This window comes from Meleagris gallopavo, chromosome 30 (genome assembly GCF_000146605.3).
Source record: "Meleagris gallopavo isolate NT-WF06-2002-E0010 breed Aviagen turkey brand Nicholas breeding stock chromosome 30, Turkey_5.1, whole genome shotgun sequence".
Taxonomy (NCBI): Eukaryota; Metazoa; Chordata; class Aves; order Galliformes; family Phasianidae; genus Meleagris; species Meleagris gallopavo.
The window spans coordinates 898,373-919,715 of NC_015040.2; the positions used below are offsets into that span (position 1 = coordinate 898,373).

Consider the following 21,343-nt stretch of genomic DNA (forward strand, 5'->3'; position numbering starts at 1 on the left):
CTGCCGCTCCGTGGTTCGTTCGTGGCCTCAGAACCGGCTTTGGATGTGCGGGGCCGTGGGGCTGCCCGCTCCCGGAGCTCCTCCGCGGCGCTGAGAGATGCGGGCTGCGGTCTGACGGCCGCCCCGTGCCTTTCAGTGCTCACACCGAAACCTGGCAGCGGGTCCGTGCTTATTTCAGGGACGTCATCGTGTGGATGTGGGGCAGCCCCCAGCTGCCTGCACAGCCCTCGGGCTCTGCTGCAGGGTTTGTGGGGCTGACAGCCCTCAGCTGTGCTGCTGGGGAGCGTGGCAGGGAAGGTGCCCGTGTCCCCGTGCTCGGCCCTGGCACGTTGTTGTGATGTACATCCCTCCTTCTCTGCGTTTCTGTGCGGTTCTTTGGTGCTCAGTCCAAAACCAGGTGTCTATGGAGACCGGAGCTCAGTGCTGTTTGCTTTTCTGCCCATCACAAGTGAACCTGCATTTCCCAAGCCTATGGGCTCTTACCTTACACTGATAGCAAAGGTGAAGTGGAGCTGGTAACGACACCGATACTTCAGCATTTATGTCGTTTCTTTGAATCAAGCTGTGTGCTCCTCACTTAAACAGATCCCAAGCTGTGTTGCTCGGAGCTCGGAGCTCCCAGACAGCAGTAAGGCAGCCCTGAGTGTTTTCTGGAAGGAGCCAAACCCGCAGGCCTGGTGGCAAGGCAGCAGCATCGTGATCAGCTCTGCTGGCTGCAGCAGATGGGACTGTGCATGGAGCTCTCATGCTCGCCTCATCCTGTTTCAGTGACTCCCAGTCACAGCATCTCCACGTTACGTGCCCTGCACTGTCACCGTTTGGACCCTCATTGGAGGCAATGAGACCCCACAGGACGTGGAAGGGTGAAGAGAGTGAGGCTGCTGCTCAGTGAGACCCCACAGGACAGAGCTCGGGGCCCCTTGTGGAGCTCTGGGAACCCTCAGGGTGCGTTTTGGAGGAGGAAAGCAACATAGTGTTGGCAGCTGGGCATGCTTGTGAGCAAACAGGGCTAATCCGTGTCTTTGTGAAAACAAGGCCTTGAGGTTTTGAAAGTTTTGTAATCGCTGTGGCTGAAAATGGAGTTTGAAAAAGCTGATGTGTGTGAATGGCTCCTTCCTGGCCCCTCTGCCTCTGGTCCTCAGGAGGAGCTGCAGGCAGCATGGGGGGGTGTTCACCTGTGTTGGTGCAGGGCTTGGAGCTGCTGGGGGGGTTCTGAGGAACTCTGAGTGCAGTGGGCACCGAAAGCTTTCAGTCTGGGGTGTCCACGGGAGCTGGGGGAGGAGAGCATTGCCCTCAGGGGCTGCATCTGACACGGGGGTTGCACTGCTGGCAGCTCACAGTAGGAACTGTGAGAGCAGAACAGACAGAGTGCTCTCCTCCCTCTCCTTGCAAAAGTGGAGTCTAGAAATCCTAATTCCCCATTGGGCTGAGAGTTGGTTTCAGTGTGTTTCCATTTCTCGTGCCTCCTGTTGCATGGGTCGCAGCCTGTCTGTCACTTACAGCTTGCAGCAGGGACAGAATGTTCTCCGGGGCTGAATCCCTCTGCTTTAGGAGCTGCAGTGATGCGTGGAGGTCTCTGCATGTGCTGGGCACAGCCGAAGCCCCAGAGGCACTGGGACAGTGTTGGATGCCACAGACAGAGCTCTGCAGCCCTTCCCTCTGCAATGATAGCTGAAGGGTTGCTGAAAGCCTTTTTTTTTTTTTTCCCAGTGAGCAGATGAGAGATAAGAGAAGAATTCCAACCCGTGGGGCATGAGCTGCTCAATCTGTACCAACGTGATGGAGAGGGAAATTGGAGAGAGCTTATCAGCTTGAGGAAAAATCAAATGTAAACATCGTCCTCAGCATGATTATGGTTCACAGCTCAGTTGGATGTCACATGCCTCTTTCCTGTGAAATGGTGCTATAAGATGATGGCAGAGGGAGCCAGCTAGGCAAAAGCACTCACAAAAACACCGCATGCCCTGAACTCGGAAAGACCCTGCAGCTCCTTCACAGTCAATAAGTCACAGCTCAGCTGCAGGGAAGGAGCGAGGCAGTGTGAATGGAATTCAGGCTGCTCCAGAATTCTCCTCCTTTGGGATGTGGATGGGCCCGGACCAGGGAGGGAGGCTGGGACAGCAGGGCATGCGGTGATGGGTCTGGTGGCAGTTTGCTACTTCTTGACCACGGAGCCAGCAGGGGCTCTGGGGGATTGAACAGCCCCATGGGGAGCAGCCCATGAGGGGTTGGTGTGCACTGCATGTGATTGGGAGCGACGTTGGAAGCAAGTCGCTGACACAGCCATTGAGGGCTGCACGGGATGCACAGCCTTAGTAAATAAATATGATTTTCCCTTATAAGGTGATTGAAGCCTGAAAAGCAGGAGCAGGAATTTTAACGCTTGCTTTCTTTCCCAGCGCATCCACTGCTCAGATGCAGGCAGCTGAGTGCTGAATTAGGGCTGGGCAGTGTCCTGACCGAGGGAGCTGCTCTCGTTGCACACTGCTTCTGCCCTTGTTGTGCTTTGCTGTGCCCAGCTGTCTCTTTGACTGCCAAGCATGTTCCCAGTGCTGGCAGGGCGGTTCTTCTGCATGGTGCTTCAGCATGGTGTTCCCCTGATGGGAAGGGTTGGTTTGTGACAGCACTCCGTCGTGTTTGTGGTGGAGAGGCCACGGGAGCCCAGCAAGGAGGTACACCAAGGCACCGTGAAGCAAAAGGCCAATTTCATGATGGGATTAAACTGCAGAAGTGCAGGGGAGAGGCGGGTCATGTGAAAATCCCATGGGTGAGTTTTGTCCTGAGCTCTTCACCGCTGCACTTCTCAGCGCAGTGCCCAGCGCTGCTCTCCCAGGTGTCGTGCTGGAAGGAGAAGTTGTGGGGCTTTCTCCAGCTCCTCTCTGAGTAAATCAGGCCGTGTGAGGTGAGCCCTGTGCTCAGAGCCTCTGAGCAGCCCGGGGAGAGCCAGCAATACAGTGATGTTGTGGTTGTGCCTTCTGTAGGTAGCTCTCAGCAGCACTGCGTTCCCCAGCAGCCTGGCACTCACTTGTGTGCTGCAGTGCTGCCAGCAGCCGAGTTCACCTCAGAACTTTTCTGGGAAATGGAAAAGCTAAAAGCGATCGAAGCAGCGTTTCTGTCATTTTGTCTCTTCTCACCCACACGTGTAGCAGCAAAAAGCTCTGTCAGCCCCTAATTAAGCTGTTGTCTTCCATCGGGTGTTCTCGTGGCTTTCCCGGCGTGTGTGTGGGTTTGGCACTGGGTTGTGGTGAGAAACGTGGGCTGAGTCACAGCGGTCATCCCATGGCTGCAGGCTGCTCGCCGTAAGGGTTCATCCCTTTGTTTCCTTCACCAAAGCGAATCCATCCCTCTTATAGAATCACTGAATGGTTTGGGTTGGTAGATCACCGAATTCCAACCCCCTGCTATAGGCAGGGTGCCGCCTGCTCAACCGGGCTGCTCACAGCCCCATCCAGCCTGGCATTGAGTGCCTCCAGGGTGGGAGCATCCACAACCTCTCTGGGCAGCCTGTCTCTCACTGCCCTCTTCTTCGGTTCTGTTGAAACGCATAAAACCTGAATCTGCAATCATAAAACTTGGGCTCCATCAGCAGAGGGGTGGCAGCAGGGACAGGGAGGGGATCGTCCCCCTCTGCTCTGCTTTGTGAGGCCCCATCTGCAGTGCTGTGTGCAGGGCTGGAGCCCCCAGGACAAGAGAGACAGGGAGCTGTTGGAGAGGGTCCAGAGGAGCCACAAAGATGAGCAGGGGGCTGCAGCACCTCCCTACAAAGACAGGCTGAGGGAGCTGGGCTTGTTCAGCATGGAGAAGAGAAGCTGCAGGGTGACCTCAGTGCAGCCTGCAGGACCTAAAGGGAGCCTACAGACAGGAGGGGATCAGCTCTTGGAAAGGGGAGATAACAGCAGGACAGGGAAATGGTTTGAAGCTGAGGGAGGGCAGATTTCAGTTGGCTGTCAGGGGGAAGTTGTTTGCTGTGAGTGGGGAGGTGCTGAGCAGCTGCCCAGAGAGGCTGTGGATCCCCGTCCATCCCTGGAGGTGTTCAAGGCCAGGTTGGATGGGGCCCTGGGCAGCCTGGGCTGCTGTGAGATGGGGGAGGTTGGTGGCCCTGCATTGGTGGGGGTTGGAGCTTCGTGATCCTTGAGGTCCCTTCCAACCCTGGTCATTCTGTGATTCTGTGCATCACGAGTGGTTCTCTTAAATATTAAAAACAGGAACAAAGTGATTTTGAAGAATTCCATTATTTTGTAGCGTGAGGATTGCCAAGGTGGGTGATGTAAGTAGAACTGTCTCCCTGGACAGCTGCACCAATTGCAGCTGCACCCAGAGGCACTGAGCACAACCCTCAGTGCCCCATCAGCACTGGGACACCTGCAGCTCATTGCAGGGCACAGGGCTGTAATTAGCAGAATCTGTGCTTGGCGGAAATTGCTGCTTGCTCTGAAGCTGGTGGGGAGGGTTGGAAAACAAGCAGCCAGTCTGGAGGGGTGGGCAGAGAGGAGGTGGGCAGCACTGCTCTTATTCTGCCATGTATTAAATCAGAGAGGTTGTCTGAGCCTGCCATCCCATTCCAGCAGCAGGAGAGAATTCTTAGGGTGAAGTTCCTCGTTTGTGAGTGGAACGGATTTGGTTTGAAGGCCAAGCTAGCAGCATCCTCTCGATCTCCTGGATCTTGTTTTTCTCCCTCCAGTTGCAATTGGGCAGCAGCAATGGCAGTGCTGCAGTCACAATGTGAGCACACCCTATTCCCAATGCTGGTGCTTGCAGCCTGCTGGCGATTGAGGCTCAGTTTTTGCTGCTTTCAGGCCTTGCTCCCTTCTGTTTCCACTTCTGCACAGCTCCATCGGGCTGGGCAGCTCCTGGCTGCACCAAGCAGAGCTTTCCCAAAGCTGTGTCCATGGGAATGGGATTTTACTCAAGGTCCCGAAGATCAGAGGGATTTAAGAAAAACCTCCAGGCTTGGCATAAGGCCCAGAAATGCAGGTTTCTACTTTTGCAAAGTAAAATGAAGGTGATTTGCTCTGGTTGGGTGGCCTGGTTTCTTTTTGCAGTGCTATATATGTGTAGAGGAGGAGCTGAGGTTCCTTCACAACGCTGATGATGCTCTACGTGGTGGTTCAGTGTGGGGTGCAGAAGCAATTTGCCTCGCTGTCCTCTTTGAAAGCCCAGGGAAGACCTGTGTGTGCCTTCGTGCCCACTCAATCCCTGCTGTTGTGTTCAGTTGCACAAGCAAAATATTACCAGCTCCTCTAGCACAGGTTGGAGACAGCAGCTTCTGCAGCACTTCTCCTCCTGTAATCTCCATGCACATTTAATAAATCAAACTTTGTGGATTTTTCCAGGCAAAGTCATCCACGTTGGTGTTTTCCAAAGGGAGGCAGCTGGCTGAAGCCATCTCCTGCTGAGCACTGCTCCGTCCTCCATGTAAGTGCTGGGAGATGGGAGCATCTCGGAGCTGTGCTTGGCAGTGCCAGGTGGTGTGCTCCAGCAAAGCCAGAAACGAGGCACAGTTCTTTCTGCTCAGTCCAACATCTGGAAGACCAACAGTTTGGTAGTGTTTGATTTTTCTCTTTTCAGCCTCTGCTCAGTGGAAGCTGCACATTAATTCTCCCAGTGCTCAGGGCACGGTGTTGGTATGTGCACTGGTTATAAATCCAGAGTGCTTCCTCCCAGAGCAGAATCCCTTCGGGCTTCAATCAGTTTTGATGGAAGAGAGATGATGACGTGATCTTTTTGCACCTTACTCTCCAAGGGGTGGATGTTGTGCTCTGTGCAGCATTAAGCAGGAGTCATAGAGGGATGAAGGATCTGGGAATGCCCAAAGATGAATATTAAAGATGTGAAAGCAAAGGAATGAGCATCCTAAGATTGCTTGTAACTGGGCTTGGGGAACTGCTGCAAGAGGACAAAGGGTTTTCAGGAATTCAGGGTGGAAAAACTACATAATTCTGTAACAACATGGGGCTCTCTGAGGGCTGTGGGAGGCAGGGATGAGCCGTGCCTGAATGGCAGCTGCTCATCCCAAGGGGGAATGAACAGGTCATGGACAGAAGTGGCAAGTGCTGCCTGTTATTTCATGTTTTCTATTAGAGCTTCTGCTTTTGGGTTGCTTTGACTTGCCAAGAGAACGCTCTCCATATGTCCTTTGCCTTATGGCTGGCCTTTAAGTGCTGGCAACACTGAAGCACCCATTTCAGCAAAGTGGGACTGGAGAGGCTCCCTGTGCAGAGCTCCGGTGTTGGGTCGCATCCATCCTTCGTGGCCCTGCAGCAAATCTGGCTCTGCTTCATCACAACTGCCTTGGGCTCCTTGCACAGGAAGCCATCGATGCTCAACTGCTCCAAGCCTTGCGACTTCCACTTTGATGTGCTGTGTTGAAAACACATGAAAACCCCTCCTGGCCTCACTGACGAGCCTGAAGGAGCCCTGACCTGTGTGCTGAGCTGTCTGCCCATAGCATGAAAGCTACAGGGTCTGGGATTTAAACAGCACAGCTTCTCATGTGTGTTGCACTCCCCATTGAGAATGGTTGGCCAGCGTGGCTGCATGTTCTCTTTCTTCCTCCCACCCCTCAAAGCACAGAGCCTACCGGGCTGTGCTGGGAGCAGGAAGCCTTAGCAAGCTGGATTAAAGCTCCTGCAACATTTTTCTTATGGAGCTAAGCACCGTGTAGTTCAGAAGTGCTAGAATTCAGTTCATGTGATGCTGCTGTCTCCTATTGCTTTGTTCTTTACCTGCTCCTCATAGGGGCTGCTCAGATTCCCCATCCGTGGGCTCAGCTCTGGGGCTGTGTGCTGTGTTCTGAATCCCCAGCAGTGCAGCTCTGGGCATGGATGTGTGCTGGAAACCCACAGTGTCCCCAGCACCTTTGGGATCTGGGATGAACAGCACATATCCTCTTTGGAGCTCATTCTGCTGTGGCTTGATCTGTTCCATCTGTTCAGGTGCCTTTGTTAGCATGGAGCAGGAGCATCAGGCCAAAGCACTGTGGGCACACGGAGCACAAATGGCCTCAACAAGGGAAGGGAACGTGGTGGTGAGCAGCTCGGGGACCCCATCACCCTCTGCTGCTGAATCTTTCCTATCCCCCAGGCTGACCCTCCCCTGACGCAGCCCCGCGACCCGTTTCTGAAATCCCCTTTTAGTCCTCAGTGTGTGAGCACCCCCAGGAAAATCTCTGTCAGGCGACATTAGCAAGAGGGGAATTAAATCTTAGAGGATTTAGGCGAGCAGCTTTGGCTGGAGTAAATCAGGAAATACCTCACTCCTTAAAAATCCAGGTGTGTCTTTGAGGTGATTTGTGGCCTTCAGAGCGGGGAGGGTTCGGGTTGGATGTTGGGTGCAGTTTCTTTGGAAGGGTGCTGGCACGGCTGCCCAGGGAGAGGTGGAGTCACCGTCACTGGAGGGGCTCCAGAACTTTGGAGATGTGGCACTTGGGGTCGGCGGGGTGGTTCAGGGTTGGACTGGAGCATCATAGAGGTCTGCTCCCACTTAGTGACTCTGTGGGGGCCCGGCCCTCTCCATAGCTGCATCCCAGCCTGTTTTTCTGCTCCAGGAGTTTGGCACTGGCTCTGGACAGGTTCATTTTTCCAGCCACCGCCTCCTTCTGCCCTGCCTTGTGTGCAGGGATGCAGAGCTGATCCTACCCCCCAGCAAAGGCCGGGGGCAGCTGGCCCTTGGCGTAGCTTCAAAGCCCTCCAGCCTGTAATGGCCTTGCTCTAAATTAGCGTCGTGGTTTTGCTGCGGTGTCATGGATGCAGAGAGCTGCCTCCATCCCAGAGAGGCTGCGCTTCCTGCCGTGCTGCTCGCTGTCTCTAATTAATCCTAATGGAGCTTTGCTTGAATTTTAGGCAGACTTGGGCTTGAAGGCCGCACTAAGGAGCGAAGCCGGGGCAGGGAGGAGGCTGCAGAGTGCTGACCTTGGGACCATCTCACCCTCGCCCTGCTCTGGGATGTGCTGGGAGCATGTTTTGCTCATCCCCGCCGTCCTCCTGCAGCCAGAACACTGCGTTCAGATAAGGCTGCACCTTTCCCATCCGGCACAGAGGCTGAGCATCCATCCCCTGGGTTGCATAACCACAGCAGAGCCGAGCGGCTGCAGCCTTCTCTGCTATTGGATGTCAGCTATTGTGGGCTCCTCTTGATGAGGTTTTTGTTTGGCTTTTTTGTCAGATGTGTCACACGGTTCGGGCTACAGCCGCTCTAAAATTGTCCTTTTCCTACGTGCAGCTGATGGGAGACAAGGAAACAAATCAGTTCTTTTTAAATTTCATTTCCCCCGGCTTGTCCTGCTTGTTCCCTGCTGTAATTGGCCTTCCCTGCTGTAAGCGTTTTTCTGCTTAGTTGTCAAGGAAACGTTTTAGCAGGGCACATCCTGCCTCAGCAACCCGCATCCCAAAGGACTGATGCTATCCTGCACCTGCATCCAGGGAGCAGAGCTGGGCAGGAAGGCGTTGACCCCCCCACAGCATCCCCACCTCGTGCCCTGGCCTGGCTGAAATGGGCATGAGTGCGAGGCAGGGTGAATTTCTGCTTTAAAACTTGGGGCAGAAAAGCAGGCTGATGGATGCCTTTGGTGTAGAAACACCTCCTCATGGCAGTCCCATGTGCTGGTGATGGTGTGCAGGGCTGGCTGTGGGTCTGGTGCCTGGTGAGGGATGGAGCACGCTGTGCACAGTGCCCCAGAGCCCCGTCCTGCCTTGCAGCACATGGGGCACTTTCCCTTAGCTCATAGAACCACACCGTTCTGTCCCCAACGAGTTTATGCTCAAGTGAACAAGGCAAAGGGATGGGAAGGGAGAGCAGGGTGCGGTGTTGGCATGGCAGAGGGCACGATGCCAGCGCTGTCAGCTTTCCCCAAGTGGAAGCTGTGTGGGGTTATGGGGTTTGCTGACTGCCGGCTTTCACCGGGGTGCCGGGCGGTGTGGAACCAGCACAGGGTCTTGTAGGTGGTCCTGGAAATCACTCCTCTGCCCAGAGATGCTGCATCAAAGTGGGAAAAGACCTCAGTGCTCCATTTAGTATTGTGACTTTCTTGATGCCACTCATCCCAATCCAATGTTGTTGTCCAAAGGAGAGAAAGTGCGCACAGTGATCAGAAGTAGGTCATCGTGGCTGGGAAGGGCAGGGTGTAAGGAGCTGCCTTCTCAGGGTGGCTGCTGCACGTCCTGTCCCTGCTGCTGTCCCAGCTCCTCCCAGCCCATTGCTTCAGGCCACTCGGTGCCATATGCTGCTCTTCGGCTGTGAGAAGTTCGGGGGCTGCTTCCCACGTGTGCCAATTTGGGCACTGCTCCTGGCCAAGGTTTGTTTCCTGGCATCTTCTCCCAGTTGCTGTTGTGTTGCCTTCGTTTCATTTTCTCAGCAGGCTCTCACGGAGAGCAGCAGCTGCCTCTCTGGATGGACACGTTGCACTTCCAGCCTTTCTCTCCATATTTCTCCCACCACGCATCTGCTCCCCGTGCACAGCCCCTGCCTTTCCCAGCTCATGCCCTAAAGCAGACGGCGTGGGGCAGCCTGAGCAGACAGCAGTGCTGTGCTCACAGCCTTCACCTTCTCCAGTCCAAAAGGTTTGCTTGTGCTGTCTCCATCATCGTTGAACAGCAGCAAAATTCCGTCCAGGGGTCCGTTTGCATTCCATGAATTTTAGTTGCAGTCACAGTGTGTTTCTCCTGCTGAACACTCGAATGCAGCACCGTCTCTGCTGGGATAAAGGAGCCCAGGTAGATCTACCAGCTCCTGCAGTTTGCTTCCATTGCTTCTCTGGAGTGCTGTAAAGCATTAAATATTTGTGAGTTATAAATGTGTGCACATGTTCATAAAGAAGCCTTCTTTCCTAAGAAATTCCTTGTGTAAGTCAAGCTTGAAACCCGTGTTTTTAACTCTGGATAGGTTGTGGACAGCAAGGATAAGTTTTTTCCCGAGAGTTTTGTTTTTCAGCCCAAAGGATCGATGGTTCTTGGACTGCTTAACTTGTGCCACCACTGGTGTGTCCCCAGAGGGTGCCCCAACCCAGCACTGCGCTGCGTGGTGACTGGAGGGCGCGGATGAGGAGGGTGAAGCTGAAGATGCGGGTTCCTTGGTGAGCCCTCTGCCTGCGTCGACAGGAATGAGAGGCGAGGGGCCCGCAGACCTCAGAGTGTGAATTTGTCAGGCAGCGCGTTGTGTAAGAGCAGAAATGGGTTATCTAATCTGGTGGAGAGGCAGAACTAAATGCAGAAACCGAGCCGGGGCACTGCTGGGGCCGAGACGTGCGGGTTTGGTGCTGATCGCAGCCCTCTGGCTGCAGCTGCAATGCAGGAGCCGGCCGGCTGTGCTGAGAGGCAAATGGAAGAACGGAGACAAAACCAGAGATGGGAGCGGTGAGCAGCGCAGCGTCAGCATCGGGTTGAATAAGAGCAGCGTGTGGGTGAGAAGAACTGAAGGCGGCGGGTCAAGCGTGGCAGAGCCCTGCAGCAGGCAGAGGGCTGAGGCCGGCCCACGCTTCCCCAACCAGAGCCACACCAAAGCTTCCGCCCGTGCTGAGCTGCACCAAATCGGATAAGAATCATTTCAATTAGCTTGCTGAGCATCCAGGCTTCCTCCAGCACAGCTCTGGTGCCCCGCGGACCCGAGTGCCAGCTCTCATGGCTGCGCAGCCCCCGTGCTGGGGTGCAGGCAGTTTGTGCAGGTCCATCTGTCGGCGTGTTGAGCCGGTGGAAGGTCTTTTTTTCTCGTGTTCTGCCTAGGGTTGGTTTCATAAAGCTGATTTTTTTTCTTCTTTGGAGAGGTTTTGCTGCTGATTCCCTTGTGCACCTGAAGCATTGTTTTTCCTGGAGATCCCCAGTCCTTGTCCTGGGACCTTCCTACGAGGCTGGTGTTGATCCCACACTTGGTACGTGTACAGCAGCAGACACTTAAAGGCTGGCAATGAAAGCAGCTTGTGGTAATTATCACAAAATTAAAGATAATCTCCCGCTCTGGAATCGTGACAAAGCGCAGCAAAGAGATTAGCAGGGCTCGTGACCACACAGGGCAGCATCCCAGCCCTTCCAGTGCTGTGCATCCCCTGCCCATTGCTGGGCTTTGTGGTGGCTGACCAGGAAGGTGTGCTGTCATGGGCCAAAGAACTGCTGTTTCAGCTCCAGATTCTCCAAGACAAATGGTGCTGTGCTCCATTGGGGGTCACCCTGTCTGGTTTATGGTTGTGCTGTGGATTAGCTGGATTTCAACCCGTGCAAGTGAAGGCAGCGTGATGTAAAGCAAAACACCAAAACAAAGCTGCTCCAGCTTTGCATATGCAGGCAAAGCACTTGGTTTGGGAGGCTGAGTTGCAGACTGCTGAACATACCAGTGGGATGAGGTGGTTTTGGCTGCTGTTCCCAACTCTGGTCCTGTATCTGAAGGCTGTAAGCAAAATCTTAATGTCTCGCTGTTGGCTGTAATGGAGAAATGGTGGCTTCTCCCAGAGGCAGCAGTGGAGATAAGTGATGGATTCATTTTTGTGTTGTATTTGGACGCTGGTTCTGTAAATAGGTTCAGTGATCAGTATGCAGTGTGGTGTGGATGAGAAGCAGCTTCACGAGCATCTCTGTGGGCCTCTGGATACATCTGGCTGCAGTGTTGCACAGCCCTGTTGCTTACGTGGGTCTTAGAACTCTTGCTGGAACCTCCAGAAAAAATAATTGCTGGGAGAAATGGTGCGTGTGTGTCGTTGGGGGAACCCAGGAACTTCAGGCTCCTGCACTGAAGTGAAACTGAAAACAGCACAACTGCTTGATGGGCTCTGCAGCTTCTCGAGTGAGCAAAGCAGTCTGTTGTTGTCTGGGTGTTTTTAATCTCACACGCCTGTCTTTAGTGATGCTCTGCCTTTCTCTCCTCAGGTCTGGCACCGAAGAAAGCAGCCATCACCGAGGTGAGATGGTCCTGAAAACCCCATGCTGAGAAATGAGAACGCAATGAACGGAGACCGCGTGCCGGGCTCCTGCAGGGCCTCACCTGCTCCTGGCAGTGGGACGAGGCAGCAGTGCAGCACAGCCCTGCGGCGGGGCAGCAGCTCAAGGGCTGATCTCTTTCCCATAACCCAGGCTGCAGAATCACTGTCACCTCCTGGCTCACAGCCTTGGCAGCAGGAGCCCAGTGTGAGGGTCTGTGTCTGGAAGCTGCGCCCCAAAGCCCACACTCGTGTTTAGGGCACTGTGTTCCAGTGGGTTTTCTTTGATCCGAGTTTCCAACATTCCCCTTTTATATTACTCACCTGGGACGATGAGCACTGACACAGATGAGTAGCAGAACCTTCCCATACACTGCCAGGAACGGGGGATGTTGTTCCTTTTGCCTCCCCAGAAATGCACATTGCAGAAAACCTTTAAAAGTTACTTTCCTCAGTGCAGAACGAGCCCCACTTCTTCTTGGCCTGAGAATGCAGGTTCTGTGCAGGAGATTTGTTGCTGATTGTCATAAGATGGGAATTGCTTAGCCAGTACCTGTGGCTTAGTTATTGTGGGAGGGTGGTGGTGAGCCGTGAGGAGAGGCAGGCTTCCAGGAAGATGCTCAAAGAGGAGTAGGAAGGTTTTGAAGGAGAAATGAGGCTGCCCCTTTGTTCCCGAAGTACGGGACCAGAAATAGCTGCGAGCTCCTGATTAACAGCTAAACCACAAAGAACTTCTGTCTGAACAAAATTATCCGCTGTTTGCTGCGGCTCTGAGAGATGGCTCTGTGCAGCACTGAGACAGTGATATAATACTGTTACTTGGGAAGTGACCTTGGATCTTTCTGCTTTAAGAGCAGCCAGGACCTGGCCGTTCTGTGTTGTCCCAAAACCCCAAGTGCTGCTGTGCTCACCACAGCTGGCTGCTGGGGCTGCAGGAGGAGCTGCACGCAGCTTCACCCAGTGGGCTGCATTGGCAGTCTGCTGGATTGCAGCTGCCATCTGCTCCCTCCTTTGCAAAACTTCAGGAGGAGCTGTTTTTGCAGCTCGTCCTGTGTGGGCTTGTCCTTTGAACTGTTAACAAATGAGATCTTGCTTAAATGGATTATCTCCATGCGAACGCAGGAGCAGGATTGTGTTATCCACCTTATCAGCCTTTTGTTTCTCCAGTGAAGTGTGAGGCATTGCCATGAAACCTGAGGGCATGGGATTTTTAAGAGCAAACCTCTCGCAGTTTGATTTAATGCATCGCTGTTTGTAATCGATGGGAAACCAGAGCCAAGCTTGCAGGGAATCCCGGGCACGAGCTTCTCTCCTGGCTCAGCAGCTTTGCCACGGGCTGTGCCCCGTTGGTGCTGAGGAGGGGGGGAACTGAGTATTTTCAGCCCTGCTGTCCTGAAGGGTGGATGGATAAATCAGACGGCCTTGTTTGAGCTTGCCAGCGCCAAGTGCACCTTCTTGCAGTCAGGATCCCTCCATCCTTATGGCTTGGTCCAGCCTGTGCTGTTCTGTTTGTTCCTGTCGGCCAGGCCAGCTATTCTGAGGTGTCACCGTGCCCTTTCGTTGCAGGGCCCAGGGCAGCCTGGCCAAGGAAAGAAGATTGGTCATCGGAGTGTTGATGCTTCTGGAGAAACCACCTACAAAAAGGTTTGGATCTGGGGAGCACGTTGGTGGTGGGCAGAGAAGTCAGGGCCAGGGGTCAGGAGTGCTACAGCTGAGCTTCCCTGGCTTAGCAACCAATAGCAACCAATCTGATTGAGATTTTATGCGGCACCCTTGTGCTGGGTAGTCTTGCAAAGTGCAAGCTTTTGGAGGCCTGAATGGATGTGTTCAGCAGCTGGTTGAGCTTGTTTAGCAGTGTGCAGTGCTCGGGATGGCCGTGGAAGGCACAGGCATGGCCCTGCTGTAGTACAGGGAGTATCACAGCCATAATCTGTGCGTACTGACACACGGCTCCTTCCTTTCTGCCAGACCACTTCCTCCACACTGAAGGGGGCCATCCAGCTGGGGATCGGGTACACAGTCGGCAACCTGAGCTCCAAGCCAGAGAGAGATGTCCTGATGCAGGACTTCTATGTGGTGGAGAGCATTTTCTTCCCAAGGTAAAGGAGACCAGGAAACAAAATGAACGGATGAGTTCTTTTTTTTTCCTCTCACTGATTTTTTCAAGAGAGCTTCCATCTGTTTTTAGATGACAGAGATGGATGCTCTGGGTGCTTTAAGTATGCATCTATTTTGTGCAAACATAGCAGTGGGAAGTGTGAGATTCTTGCACCGACTTGCAAGGAAGTGCAGCGTAAGGTGCAGTGCTGCGTGCTTGGGTTAGCCTTGCTGTGTGCTTTTCCTTCTGTCTGTAGGATATCTGCCTCCAAATTGTACCGTGTTTGAGATGGGAGAAGCTCATTCTAGAGCTCTTCACCTCTGTAAATAAACTGAGCTCACAAGGGCTGTATTCTCCATGTAAATACGTCCTGCTTGGCAAGTGCCTATTCCTTGCATTCTTTGGAAATAGGTTGTGGCAGATAATTTAAAACCCACTTTCCTGTTGTCCAGCCACGAAAGAAAGGCAGTTTGTTTGGTTGTGTCTTTTTGCAAGGCTCAATTTATCCTTACCATACCGTAGCCTCGATAAGACTGCCTTCCTGTGAATGGTAACACCAGCACTCACACGTCTCACGTCTGTTTTGTGCAGTGAAGGAAGCAATCTCACCCCAGCTCACCATTATGCTGACTTCAGGTTCAAAACCTACGCACCAGTGGCTTTTCGGTACTTCCGAGAGCTCTTTGGGATTCGTCCAGATGATTATTTGGTATGGATGTATTTTCGGACTTGTGTTTTCCCTGCTTTATTCAAGATGGCCTGGAGCAATACAGTAAATGTACCCCTAGATTGAGGCTGCCGGCTGATCTCACCTAAAAGGGGCAGAGAAGAGTCAAGGATTGGGAAGAGGCTGCGGCTTTAGGGCTCCTGTTCAGTTTTGGGGGATAATCCCAGTAAAACCAGCAGCACTCAACCAAAGCTTGTGTTTGCTGAGAGCTCTCTGTGAGCTCACACTGAGGGAAGAGGAAATGACCTGCTTCGAGTGTGTGCTGCACAAGCTGTTATGGGGTTCCCTCTGTCGCTGTCCCTAACAATAACTCGCTGTGTTTACCAGCAAAAGGGGCTGTGTTCTGTTGGCTGCAACCCTGTGATGTCCCCTGGGGCTCCGAGGACAAAGATGGGAATTTGTCCTTGTGTACTCACTTGAGAACTATGTGAATGTAGTTATGTTAATCATCTTATGAAGACAGAATAACGCACAGCTTGTTCCCGTGCTCGGAAAGCTCCTCAGAGCTGCTTTTAAACTGCCCAGAGATGCAGGCTGCTGAGGCTTGGAGTGCGCTGGGGTTGAATTAGGTGCCATGCATGTTTGCAGTGCCCTGCTCAGGGGATAAAAAGCCCATCTAAATGAACTCCCACCCTCCCCACTTTCTAACAGCCACTTTTTTCTGACTTCAGCAGTAGGCAGGGGTAACCATAGCTGTAAACATACAAGCAGAAACGAGTCTGTGCCATTGCATGGCTTGACAGTCACTGCGCTCCCCATCTGTGCCAGCCGAGATAACGCTGCCTGGTTTGATGAGTGGCTCAGAACCCGGGTGAGGCACAGAGCCTGCTCAGCTCAAAGGTCACGGCTCTGATTCGATGCTTCTGCTTCCCCCGATTCTCTCTTGCCTGCCACAGCAGCAACTGCCTTTAATTATGCATGAGATAATTAACTTGATAAAGTCTTGGATCATTAATCTGCGCGGTGCTGAAAGCTGTTTTCAGTACGTGATGACGAGCTTTTAATTTATTGCTCTGATTATGGCCCTTACGTCCCCTGCCTTCCTCTCCTCACCTCACCTCGTGCTGTGGGGACCTGATTGACCCACACAGACACCCCAGGGTTGGTGCCTCACTGCAAAGTGCACGTCTGCACTTGAGCTTTGTATTTCTGTTCCTGCTGCTAGGCGTGTCCTCAGCTGAGGACCTGCTGTTTGCAGCCTGATGCCTAGAAGTGTCCTCCCGATGCAGTACCCCTCGCTGTTCTGAGTGCTGCTCCCTTTCTTTTTGTTTGGACACCTGCTTTTATGCTTTTCGTGTGTCTCCAGCGGGAGCTGGGGGAGATGTGGCTGTAAAACACATCTGCAGCAGGGCAGCATGGGGCCAGGGAGGCTGCTGAGAGCAGCAGAGCATCGTGTTCCCTCCAGCACAGATACCCAGAGCAGACTGGCTTGTCTCTTAAAATCCTATCTTTCTGTCTGTGCTGAAAGGAGCCTCGATGCGATACGCACGGACACGCACAATGAGAGAAGATAAGATGTCATTATGAAGCCTGGATGTTGCTGAAAGCAGAAGATTAGCTTGATTCTGAGCAGTTGGGATGCTCTGAACTGTAATCTTGCTCTCTAATTGTAAATTGTCCATCAGCTTTGCTGCTTAGACCTAACCTATAATGAAAATAATTCTATTTTGAGCTTTGCTACCCCTTAATCTCCCGGGTAGGCAGCGTGCTGGGGAAAGCCCTCAAGGTCGTAGAGCTCAGTGTGCAATGAGCTAGGGCTGAAAACATCATCTTTTTCCTCCCTAGTACTCATTATGTAACGAGCCCCTGATAGAGCTTTCCAACCCTGGTGCCAGCGGCTCCCTCTTCTATGTCACCAGCGACGATGAATTCATCATAAAAACTGTGATGCACAAAGAAGCTGAATTCCTCCAGAAGCTCCTTCCAGGCTACTACATGGTGGGTATCACCCAGCACCTGGGATTTGGGTTTGCAGTGGCAGTTTTCCGTCCCCAGCCCTACACAGAGCACATTGTCCACCCAGGATTCTTGTGGCATGCCTGCCCTGTGCCGGAGAAGCAGCAGCGCTGTGTCACGCAGCCAATCCCAAAGCAAAAACCCTGCCAAGTATTTGCCAACAAGCAGTAAATTAGAACCAGAATCTGCTGCCTAGAGAGGTGTACAAACCAGGAGCTGCCTGTCTGCATACCTGCATTGAAAGATCCAGCTCTAGAGATGAGGGCACTGAAATTCCCTTAGTTCAAAGAATTTTGCTGCTATACCTGCCTGGTGCAGAGCTGCGAGCTGCCTGTAGCGCTCCAGTGCCTGTGGGTTAGTGTAGGGCTAAAGCCTGATCTCTGCTGTTCTTGGGAAACCCGTTCAGTGTGAATGAGGAGGAAGCAGAGGATGTTCATCCCGAGTTCCTTTAGAGCTGGGAAGCGGGGTTTGCATTCTCCTCATTCTCCTTGGCTGCCTCTTGCTTTCAGCTCACACTGCAGCACACTGACGAGGAGGGCTCACTCCTGCACCCAGCTAGGTGAGAGGAGGTGAGAGTGTGAAATTCAGTGCAGCTGTGCTTCTGCTGTCTGTCAGAAGCTGTCAGGTCTGTCCTCTCATCACAGCGTGCAGAGATGTTCTGTTTCCTTCCCAAACTTTGCCAAAGCTGAACAAGCAAATCACGTCTGTCATGTCATTCCTAATAATGCAGCTGTCTAAAAAAAGGACACAGTAGTTGAGCAGGATATCCGTGCTCTCTGCCCATCTGTGTGTTTTGTAAAGCGGCTCTCCAGAAGGAGGAGGAGAAAATTGATGTTGTTTTGTTTGAAATTAAAAAAAAAAAAAAGAACTAAACAACCTACCCCCTCCCCCATGACCCTGTTTATTCTGGGCTGGAGAATGGCTCTTGAATTCTGACACTTCTGAAGAGTTGAAGATAGCTGTTATTTTTAAACTTGAAGTTCCCACTTATTTGTGTTTTTCTCTTCCAGTTTGGTTTCCCTTTTTTAGCTGCTGTTGATGGGGAAAGCAGGGAATTTCCGGACTTGGTTATTTGCCCAGAGAGCTCTGGACATCCCATTCCCTGCACTCAAGGCCCAGTGGTATTTTCAGGTCCTACAGTCACTGAAATGCAAGAGTTTGTCAGAGGTGTAACAGTCAGCTCTTATGTAAAGTTCAGAAAATCTCTAGGTGACGAGTGGTTGCTTCATTCGCGCTCTCTGTGTTGGAAGTCCTGCTCCAAATGACCTTTCCTGGTGCTTTTTCCACCCCTGCTGCAGAACCTGAACCAGAACCCGCGGACGCTGCTGCCAAAGTTTTATGGACTGTACTGTGTGCAATCGGGGGGCAAAAATATCCGCGTGGTGGTGATGAACAACATTCTGCCTCGCGTGGTGAAGATGCACCTGAAGTTTGACCTGAAAGGCTCAACCTATAAACGCCGGGCATCCAAGAAGGAGAAAGAGAAGTCCAGCCCCACGTACAAAGACCTCGACTTCATTCAGGACATGCCCGAGGGCCTGATGTTGGATGCAGACACCTTCAGTGCGTTGGTGAAGACGTTGCAGCGAGACTGTCTGGTAAGGAGGGGATGATTCAGGGACTGGGATAACAGAGCTTTGAGTGTGGGGAAGACTGAACGGCTGAGAGTATTGCTAATCTGCTAACCCCAAAGGAGAAGGCCCTCTGCTGCTCTTCATGGTGAAAGCAAAGCAGTGGAGTTGAATCTTGTGGCAGTCTCAGAGGATTAAGACGTCCTTTCACCTCGGGCATCAAACTGTGGCAGTCTTGCCAGTTTAGCCAGGCCCTTGGGTCTAAATACATTTTCCTATGTGATGTGCAACAGGTATTTATCATAGAATCACAGAGCGGTTGGTTGAATGGCACCTTAAAGCCCAGCCCTGTCTGGGCTGGCTGCCCCCCAGTAGCTCGGGCTCACAGAGCCCCATCCACGGCCTTGGGCACCTCAGGGATGAGGCACCCACAGCTGTCTGGGCAGAAGCACCAGTGTTCTTCTCACAGGTAACGTGCTGCTTGTGAGCCTTCAGCCCTTTGGGTTGTGGGGTGGCCAAATTGTGCAGAATCCAGAGATGTTTACTAACCAGAGACATTCAAGCTCTGGCAAAGCAGCTGTTAGCATGAGCACGGATGGGCTGTCCCGTGTTTCGGGGTCTTGCTTTGTTTGGACTGCTGACCTGCGCCTTTTTGTCCTTACTCTTAAATTCTCTACTAACTTGCAGGTGTTGGAAAGCTTTAAAATCATGGACTACAGCCTGCTGCTCGGTGTCCATAACATAGATCAGCAAGAACGGGAGCGGCAGTCTGAGGGAGCGCACAGCACGTCGGATGAGAAGCGTCCCGTGGGGCAAAAGGCACTTTACTCCACTGCCATGGAGTCCATCCAGGGTGGGGCTGCCCGGGGGGAGTCCATAGACACAGATGACACGTAGGTGGAAACCTGGGCTCCTCCTGCTGTGGGGGGGCAGAGTAATTCTCAAACTGAGGGCTGCTTTCAGCTCTGCTGGGGTTGCGGCTCTGCTGCCTGAAGCCATCCCAGCTCGATCAGCTGCGTCACTGATGGAGCGGTGCATCAGGGTCTGCCCCATCTGTGGTCCCTGGGGGCTGGGGGTTCCTCCTGGCTGTCCTGCTGGCCCTTTGCTACCAAATGCTGCAGTTTGCTGTGCTCGCTGCTGGCAGCCACACTCCGTGGAACCAGCCGCTCCGGTTTCAGTGGAGGATCGGTCGCAGTGGAGCCAGGAAATAATTTAGTGTTTCCATTCTTTCAAAAAGCATCTCTAATTGTAGTGGCCTGCCTTATGCTTGCGTGCTTCTGTTGTGTGCTGGTGCTGCTGCACCTCTGGCTGATATTAAGGAATACCTTTGTCCTTACTGACCTGCTGCCCTTTATAGGCAGCTCGTGCTAATTTGGAACTGATCCAGTCCTCAGAATAAAATATTCCTTAGCTAAGAAAAATCCATATGGTGCTCTCTAGCCCCAGTGGAACTGTTGTCATGTTGTCATACAACACAGGTGCTGTCCTGATATCTCACATTTGGTGATCTGGGCAGGCAGCCCCTGTGTGAGATAGGCTGGGTGGGTAGGTGCTGCTGCAAGGTTTTGTTCTGTCTGGCCACCACATCTGAGCCCTCCTTCCACTGCTGTCACCTCCCTTCCTCAGTCCTGGGGCCTAACAGCTCTTTTTAAGTCTGTACTCACCGTGGCCTTGTCTCACCTGCAGGATGGGAGGAATCCCAGCAGTGAATGGCAAAGGAGAGCGTCTCCTGCTACACGTGGGAATCATAGATATCCTTCAGTCGTACAGGTAGGTGCCTCTGCAGTCATCTGTCCTCTAAGTGTGCTCCATCTATTTTAATACTGAATGAGAGCAAGAAGATTTTCCTCTCCTGAAGTCTTTGATGGTGTGTAGGCAGGCTGCCTAAAGCTGTCTGATGTGTGTTGGGAGCGCTGGATTTTGATCTTGTCCTTAGAACAGCTGGTGACACCAAGCTGTTTGCCTGAGGTATCATGAGCTGTTCTTAAAGAAATTCCCCATCACTGTGCCTGGGATGGGCAGCACATACTCAGGGAGGGAGGGTGATTTGCTTCAGATCTTGCTGCCCTGCTCCTCCTTCCCTGGAGGGTTCCCAGGCAGTCCTGGCCCAACTGTTGGTGTGCTCTGCTGACCTCTTGGCTGGAGCAAAGCTATGCTCCAGAGAGCAGGGATCAGCAGCTCAGTGAGCACTCCTGTGCGGGTTATGGAAGGTGGCTCTGACACCAAGCGCATGCCTGGAACTGAATCTTTCTTCTTCTCTCTGCTTCTTCCCTGAAATTAGGTTCATCAAGAAGCTGGAACACACCTGGAAGGCCCTTGTCCATGACGGGGTGAGTGCAGGGGGTGCCCTCAGCAGGTTACCTGCCTTGGCTTGTGCTACTTGGTGCCAATTTCCTTGCTATGTATAGTCCCTAAAGTGGTACATTTGAAGCTGATGAAGGAATAGTTCTTGCCTCTTATGCCTCCACAGCGGTGTAGTACAACTTATTCCCAGTCAGGTTTTCTTGCACACTCCACCTCCTCACACGCTTAGCTGTCATGCTACCAGCTCTCCTCCTCTGCTCCCATCTGTCATTTTCCTCCTCCCTGTGTTAGCAGGAGCTGTATGTGCAAGGCTTGTGTGTTCGTGTGTGTGATGAGGAACGTTGCCTTGGCTCTGGTGGTCGACTGTGGTTCCTCTGCAGTAAGCTGTCTGCTAATAAATCCCTTGCAGTGTTTCCCTGCTCCCTCATCTCCAGCAGCAGCGAGGTGTGTGTTTACAAAAGACCATCCTCTAGACATAGGAACTATTTGCCAGCATTGCATATCCAGTCTTCCCTTAAAAAAGTAATGCAGAGGAGAGGTGGAGGTGCTAAGACATAACAGCACAGTGACATCAGAAGCAGACACCAGCTCCATTAAAACAAAAAGTACAAAATATTTGAGGAGCCTGGGGACCCTTGGCTGAATGTTGGTGTCCGTGTGATATGCAGCTGTAGCCAGGAGTGCTTTAAATGTCAGCCAGCAAAACCAGAAGAAATTTCACACATGTAATCAAGTCTATATTTGAGAAATACAAAAAGTCTATAAAGGAATAAAGTCACCAAAATCCA

General features: G+C 52.6%; 1 protein-coding gene across 1 annotated transcript in view; it reads left to right on the top strand.

The window, feature by feature from the left end:
- PIP5K1C (phosphatidylinositol-4-phosphate 5-kinase type 1 gamma) overlaps positions 1-21,343 on the top strand; it is a 33,003-nt gene that overhangs the window by 2,236 nt on the left and 9,424 nt on the right. Inside the window, exons 3-11 of the mRNA XM_031557076.1 lie at positions 11,850-11,881; positions 13,466-13,543; positions 13,868-13,998; positions 14,589-14,706; positions 16,510-16,662; positions 17,979-18,278; positions 18,939-19,144; positions 19,938-20,021; positions 20,533-20,581. Coding sequence (XP_031412936.1) covers positions 11,850-11,881; positions 13,466-13,543; positions 13,868-13,998; positions 14,589-14,706; positions 16,510-16,662; positions 17,979-18,278; positions 18,939-19,144; positions 19,938-20,021; positions 20,533-20,581 — 1,151 coding nt within the window. The remainder of the gene's footprint in view (positions 1-11,849; positions 11,882-13,465; positions 13,544-13,867; positions 13,999-14,588; positions 14,707-16,509; positions 16,663-17,978; positions 18,279-18,938; positions 19,145-19,937; positions 20,022-20,532; positions 20,582-21,343) is intronic.